This window comes from Rhea pennata, chromosome 7 (genome assembly GCF_028389875.1).
Source record: "Rhea pennata isolate bPtePen1 chromosome 7, bPtePen1.pri, whole genome shotgun sequence".
Classification (NCBI taxonomy): Eukaryota; Metazoa; Chordata; class Aves; order Rheiformes; family Rheidae; genus Rhea; species Rhea pennata.
Genome location: NC_084669.1, coordinates 20,079,600 through 20,087,342, shown reverse-complemented (window position 1 = coordinate 20,087,342; position 7,743 = coordinate 20,079,600). Strand labels below are relative to the sequence as shown.

The 7,743-nt window shown below is 43.1% G+C and overlaps 1 protein-coding gene across 1 annotated transcript; it reads right to left on the bottom strand.

Annotated features, from left to right (window-relative positions):
• LOC134142881 (bone morphogenetic protein 2-like) lies at positions 1-7,743 on the bottom strand. Its single transcript, XM_062580447.1, has 7 exons — positions 7,736-7,743; positions 6,910-7,107; positions 6,290-6,531; positions 5,885-6,024; positions 4,303-4,419; positions 2,921-3,122; positions 1-1,710 (listed from the first exon to the last, which is right to left on the bottom strand). The coding sequence occupies exons 1-7, from the start codon at positions 7,741-7,743 to the stop codon at positions 1,259-1,261; spliced, it is 1,359 nt and encodes a 452-aa protein (XP_062436431.1). The 3' UTR covers positions 1-1,258.

Genomic DNA, 7,743 nt, shown 5'->3' with positions numbered 1-7,743 from the left:
ATTTACAGAAAAACATTTACATAAATATTTTTCTGGTCCTTTTTCATCTCCTTGGAGTAAAAAATTCTCCATGAAGTTTCTACCCATGTGAGGTGTCACGTTCTGTCAGGTGTCAGCCTCCTTCAATGAGCAATGGAGGCAAGAAAGTTACAGCTTAAGTTACAGCTCAGTGAGTTGACTGAGAAACTGCTATGGGCTGGTTGCCTGCATTAAAATGTAGTAGGACATGAAGAGCTGAGGGATTCCCTGCCATGCCTGCGTCCTATGTGTCAAGGAACAATGAAAGGGAAGTATCAGTGAGTATCTCCCATCAAACTTTCCTTAGATACAGGACCAGGGCAGCATCCAGTATGTTCTCACGGACCTCCAAAGTTTGCTCTTTTTCTTCCTCCTTCTATACTATATGAGTTCCAAGCCAAGCTGAGGATCCCACTGTACAAATACACACTGAAGGATAGACTCTGCTGTCCCACGGACAACTGAACAACCACAGCAAAGCATGGTGGAAGAAAATGAATACAAGGAGGGGGACTGGTTGGCCCTTCATCACACAGAAGGACCTTCAGAAGTCAGGTTTCCTGATTCCCAGATAGCTACTAGTTGTGTGTTCCCTTGGATTTCTTAGTGATCAGGAAGTCCCACATGTACTTAAAGGGAGTAAGTCCCTCTGTATTTGGTAAGACTGCAGATAAAAAAAGTGGAACGAAGCGTGTTTCTGGCAAAAGCGTAAGTTTCAGATGGAAGAAGCCTCTGACCAGAGCTCTGTGCAAACACTCATCCTCAAAGCTCTGTGTAAGAGTATATAACCCCATTGGATCATGCAGCCAAAGCTGAATAAGGTTCTATTACTGAGAGACCTCTCGGTCTTGGCTTGCACTCCTGTCTTGGCTTAAGGCAGAAGGAGATGCCTGTTGAGATGTGTTGATATAATTAAACAAAACCTTAATTTAAATATTCACTTAATGTGTTTGGATTCTTAATAATTTCCATTTTCTCATGGCGTCCCCTGGCTCCTAGGCAGTCAAACTGCTTTCCATGCAGGTTCAGCACACCCGCTAGAGGCCTATGGCTCTTTGAAAGCCAGCCTTATATCTCTTTCACATGGCCACAGTGGCAGTAAAAGGATCTGAAGCACAGCTGAGCTTCTGGCTCTCCTGCTCCATAATCTGAAATGCCATTTCCCTCTTTATCTTCAACAGCAAATGGTGTACTCAATCCAGGTACATGTCAAATGCAGACATAAAAAAAGGACATCCTGCTAATGACATCCACACCTTGTTGCCACCATGTCTTTATAATTTTTGAGGACCACATTCTCTTTGTCATCAAAGTAGAGAAGATTGAGGGACTTCAATTCATCTGGCACACAGCAGGGTGTGCTAATATCTTGAGATAGCTTAAGTGTATGGACTATGGACTGCACTGTGGCATGGTTGGTTGCGTTTTGACTTTCCCCTAAGGGAAACAGACAGGTTCCTCTGCAATAAAATGCATTGTATCCACTTGGGTAAATAATCCATCCTGACCAGCCAATAGCACGGAAGTCAACGTAGAGTTCCCTTCGGTGACATGCTGCTATCTGGCTTTTGGTGGAAGGCAATGCAGCAGCCCGAGGTCTCCTGCTCATGCTTGTACTGCTTTTCTCACTGGTATGAGTTTGGCGAGGCACACGTAACAAAGCACTATTTCTGGCAGGGTTCAGCTCTGTTTCTGAAAGGGAGTTGTATGTTAACCTTTCTCAAAAGAAATCAATTTCTTTTCTATGCACAGTGAGTTAACTGTTCTACAAGAAAGTCTATTGCATGAATTCACATCAAAATCTTCAGAATGGATTCTAAAATGACAAACTATGAAAGTGCTGAAAGGCATGTGTATTCCATTACTATTTCAGCTGTACTTCAAACTGCCCATCCTCCCCAAAGGGGAATTCCTCTCCTTTGTGGCCAAAAAAGCTACAGCTCAGCAAAAACACAAAGCAAAAATCCCAGTACAGTATCTCGCACAGAGCTTTATACTGATTAAACCAGAATCTAGGATCACTGTAATAATTTTCATTTGAAATCAAAACTCAACAGGTCAGCCTAATTTTTTTAAAAAAATCTATTTCACCACCTAGCTCTCAATATCCATGCAAGTCTTACCTAGTTTCTTCCTGATATGCAAATGCAATCATTTACAAAAAAAAAAAAAAAAAAAAAAAAAAAAAAAAAAAAAGGAAGGAAAAAAAGCACCCAACCCCTGCCCCTCACATGAAACAGAATAGTTTTTGCCCCTCCTCTCAGCTCTTCCTCTGCATATATCAGGCTGTAAAATCCAGCCTTACTTGGTTTTATTGGAAGACCAGCAGGAGCAGTAAGAGACTGTTTTGTAATTTAAGGGATGAGGGCGTTGTCTTTGATGAAAACAGCCTCTAGTCACAATGCTAATTAGTCACTGAAGTTAAATAGGTGCTTAAAAACCAAGCCAAGGACAGAGAGGTTTAAACTGCTCATCTAACAGCCTCTTCCACTCTTGAAAACTGCACTTAATAACTCTACTTTTAGTTACATTAACAGTATTTTCACAAAGTTTTTCAGGTCACTGAGGTTTCTAGCCTAAACTGAAATTAAAATTTTCACAACAAATATATATAAAAAGATGCCTTTCCATGCCTTTCCTTTTACAACAAAATAAATCAAACTCAACTTTGAATACTTCCTGCAAATACCCCTTTTTTTGAGAGAGAGAGAGAGAGAAGCCTTAAAGGTGCTGAGTAACCTGCTAACAAGAACTGTATCAAAGAAAACTCTGGTCAGCGATGAAGCTAGACAGGGCAACACTACAAGTAAATACTGAGATGAAGTATATATCAGGTAGCAGAAGGTAACAGAAGATTAATACGTTTTTCATATTCTAAAACACAGCTGTGCTGTGAACCTACTTGTGGAAGAGGGTACAAAGCTGGAAGACCTCCGTTTGTGACTGTTTGTGAAGAGGACAAGAAGAGCATTCCTACTCTCCTGCAGAGTTCCCTGGCTCTTAGCAAACTTCACCAGGTTGTGTTCAATTCTGTTGTTGAATACATGTGTTGTAGTTATCAAAAAGCCATAGTTGGAGCTGCTGTTTCCAACCCATTTGGAAACCTGGTAATGAAAAGGAGATGAGAAAATATTGTTTCAATAATCGAATTACAGCATTAGAATTAAGGAACATTTACACTGAGAAAAGGGAACAGGCTATGAGACTTCAAGAACATACATATGTTATCACAGAAGTGAAGTGGTGGTATAGTGAAGACTGAATTAAGTTTAGTATTTAAGTCAATAATTCAACATTTAAAAATACATGTATATTTCCTGAAATTATATTTACAAAAAGAATTGTTTTTCTGATATTTTACAAATGAGTAGGAGCCTAGGAATTAAAATTAACATTTAAATTCAATCCTTCCCAGCTTTAGCCAGAACTTTATTTTCCCTGCAAATCTTAATTACAGGATAATATGAGCGGATTTTTTATACCACTAAAACTCACTTAAATCTCACACATACATGGCATTTAAAGAAATCAGATTGCAATCAAGCAAATTTACATTATCTAATTGTAATACTTGCAGGCTAATAGGTAAGGCCAGGCCATTCTCAAACAAGGCTACTGTGGCTTAAGATGCAACTCCGCCAATCAGTCAAACACTCGGATGAATCTGATCTTAAAACTTAAACAATTAAAAAACACTATCAGAGATTATATATTTAAACCTGAGATGTCATTAAAAAAAATCTGCCTGTTTGATATGAAAAGGAATTCAGATACTGATAGTTAAAGAGTTAAAGGACATCTACAAAACAAATCTTCAAACTAACAAATTATGAATTTTATGGCTGAAGTTAAAACGAAAAACAATTCAAACATGATAAATTCCCCAAACACAATGTTAAAGCACCAGAACAACCACACATCTGCTCTGTAATAATACCATGAGGATAAGAAAGAAAACCTAAAACCTACTCTTGCCCCGCAAACAATGTAATCTACTTTGGTACACACATGTTTTAATCACAGTGACATACTTGGCCTTATTTCCTTATTGACTGGGTTTTGGTTACTCAATTCGCCATGTCAGTGCTGCTAGCAACAAATAAACATTTATCTTTTAATTTAGGTAGCACCACGTGTATTTCCGAGCGTACAGAGAAAGTTTCTCTCTCTGCTGCTGCCCTGGGGCTTGGCTTGACCCAGCATAAAGGCAATGTTGGAGTTGTGAGCTGACCATTATCATAACAGATTTTGAACTAAAGGTAGAAGTCAAGTTTCTCCACTTACCGTCTGTGTGACATTGAACACTTCCCAGCCCTCTGCATACAAGGACAATAATCTTGATGCGATAAGGTGTTTTTTCTGTGGCTTGCTTCCACCCTCCAAGAGTTCATACACTTCCACCTTGAAAAGAGCAATACAACAAAACTGGAGATGAAAATAATTAGTTTTCTTTTTTTTTCCAGCAAAAAGATGAAAATCGAGATTGTACTTATTTACGCCACACCACAGCTGGAAAGTTATTCCAGAATCAAACCAGGCAAAAATCCCAACTAGGCAAAAAGTTGCTTTTAGATAGTTTAACAGAAAAATAAGTATGAGTACATACTGCTAGATATGTTCAGAGGTAGTATATTGGATCATATAAACACATGGTCTCACTCAGAATGACTACTTGTTTGCTACTATGTTACATATATTTATCTGTAAACAGTGGCCAATTTTATTACTAAGTAAGAGCTAAGCCAGCACCACAACCATGAGGAAAACTAACCCTGCCTTCTACCCATCCAGGGGACAAGCATTTATGCAACAGAGTAGTGAACTGCATCAGGAAACGGATCCAAGTAGAAATTTTAGATTTTTTTTTTCTTTTTTTTCCCTCCTCTTTGTGAGTTAGTTTTCAGGTGGATTAGGGAACTTTTGTGACTACTCAAATGCTTGTGCAAGTACAAGGGAAGAACACTGCAGGGTGGGAACAAGACACTGAGGGGTGGGGAAGGAAGAAGTATTTGTTTACTTCAATGGCTTTTACTGTCTGTGGAATGACAGCCTAATAAATAAGAGTGCATTTGTTTTCAGATTATAATGAAAATAGGAATTTTGCAGCACAGCATTTGTAGTTGCATATGGTTCCTAAACATTAAGAAAATAGTATCAAAAATAAGAATATGCCCATAGAAAAATATCCTAATCATCCTTTTCTCTTTTGAACAATTCACGCTATCTAAATGTCCTGTTACACCGTGCCTGTGCCCTCAAGTTTGCAAAAAGTCTGACTCCAGCTTTTGGCAATGGAAAAGATGAACTGAATTCCAGAGTCCTCATCCACCCTATTTTCCTAGGGATCCCTATTATTACAACTACATATATATATGTAGTTTTGTGTGTGTGTGTGTATACATACATATATATATATATATATATATGTATGTATACACACATATACACACACACACACACGCAAGTGGTGCAAGCAGACAGCATTGAATTTGGGTTTCAAAATCTCAACACTCAGAAAAGTATGGTTATGGCTTAAACTAGATTTTAGGCAAAAATGCCCTGTCAGCTTTACCAAGATAACTGTAGGTTGTGCAATGTCTTTGGTATCTTTAGGGATAGCTCACCACCACCAAATAGTGAAGAAGGACAGCATACCGCCTAACCCAAAACCTTGCATCTACTACTTTGTACGCTAGAGGCAAAGAAAGAAACTGCATTCTACTGTGAGGAGGGTAAGCAAGTAAACGAAAATACAGCAGGTTTATGTGGTAAGTGGTCGCACTCGCCACTTCCCTCATTTTCTTTCAGTATTATTAAGAATAAAAGCGCAACAAGTACTTAGTTGACAGATTATTTCTCCACTTACTTTGCAAAAGTGTTGCAAATCAGATCTCCTAACCCCGGCTTTCTTCTTCAGCTTGAAAACTCGGAATTCGGCTTTCAGCATCTGTTCGCCTTTCTCAATCGCGCTAATGTCGAAGTAAAAGTGATACTCATCTACGCGAACTGGGGGAAAAAAACATGCTTAAGGAACAATTTAAGTTCTCAGAAGATAAAATACGCTATTATGTTTTCCGCAGTAGTTATCAGATCTATTCAAAGGTGTGTTAAAACTGGCAAGAGTGGACACGAGGTGGGAAACGAGAACGGCTCCCCGCAGCGCGCCCGGGCAGATCGCTAAGCAAGCGCCACGGAGCACCTCCCCGCGTGGGAACCGCGAGGCACCGCGTTGCGGACACCGGGAACCGGCTCCCCGGCGCCCCCGGCCCACCTCGGTCCTCGAAGCTCCGCACCACGTTGCCCTGCAGCAGCCCGGGGGCGCGGGTGATGCCGTTGGCGTCCGCCACCTTGTTGAAGAGGTCCACCATGAACTGGGGCGGCTTCTTGCGGGGCAGCACGTCGGGCGGCAGCTCCTCGATGTCGAAGACCTCCCGCAGCCGCTGCAGGGCGGCCGCCAGCACCTCCTGCTGCGGGCCGGGGGCCAGCGGCAGCCCGGCCGCCGCCGGGGGCCGGCTCAGCGGCCGGGCCAGGGCCAGGGCCAGGGCCAGGGCCAGCGCCAGCCCGGGCCCCGGCCGGCGGGGCGCCATGGCCGGCTGCGGCCGCGGGGGCGCGGGGAGCCCGAGGCGCGGCCGCCGCGCTGCTGGCGCTGCCGCCGGCTGTCGGGGGCGGCGGCGGCGGCGGCGGCTCGGGCTGCCCCGCGGCCGCCCCTGCGCGCACACCCCGCGCCGGGCTCGCCCCCGGGGGGCGGCCGCGCCCCTCGCCCCGGCCATTAAGGCCCGCTAAAGGCTCGCCCGGGGTTATTTGCTTGTTTTATTTATTTATTTTTGCAAGCCTTTTGCTTTCGGCATTGCCGATGCCGGGCGCTGTTCTCTGCCACTGCCGCAATCGTACAAAACCCTCTCTGCAACTTCCAGCTTTGGGGCCTGAAGAATTCCTTCAAGGCGAGTCGTTCTTACAGCCCCGGCTACAAAGGCGGACACGGCCAGGCTGCAGGAACTGGAGTTTGTGGTTCTGCTGGAAGGCTCTACTTCAAGCCCTAAAGCTGGCCATGGCGAGGGTTTAGGAACAGAGTCCTGGTTTCTACTACCACTATGCAGCAAGAGCAGCCAAGTTTCAAAGTAATTAGAGATTGGGGGGGGGGGGGGAGAGAAAGGGAATGAGAGATAATGTGTGAACACATGCATTTTAAAAAGACTTTCAAAAGCTTAAATTATTCCCACAGTGAAACAAGCTTCCAGTAATTTATTTTTTTCCCTTGGTTGATGAAGAGATTTCTGTCGCTCCCCCCCGCCAGCATCCTGCACACTAGTCCTTTTAAGACAACCTGTCTCATAGAGAACGATTTAAAATTCTTGATCGCTCACGTGCCTTATCCCTCCGCTTGTGCTTGTGCTACATGACCCAGAGTTCCCTTTTCCCAAAGAAAGCAAAAGGAAAATAGGTTGTGTGTCAGGTAGAAATGTCTTTTAATTGGGCTCTTTTCCTTAGGCACACTATGTGAGACTAAGGAGCACTTGCACAGAGCAAGAAGCAGCTTGCGGGGAGGGAGCAAGATGGTGAAGAATTGGCTACAGCTGTTCTAATTGGCTATCTGACCCAATCTCAAATTAGCTATTTGAAGAAAAAAAAGGTGTAGTCTAGATCATTCAAACAATTCTGATGTAGGGAACTTCCTCACCTTTTGCTGCTTTAAGGCTGAAGTTCTTGGGGCACTCACTTAGCCAT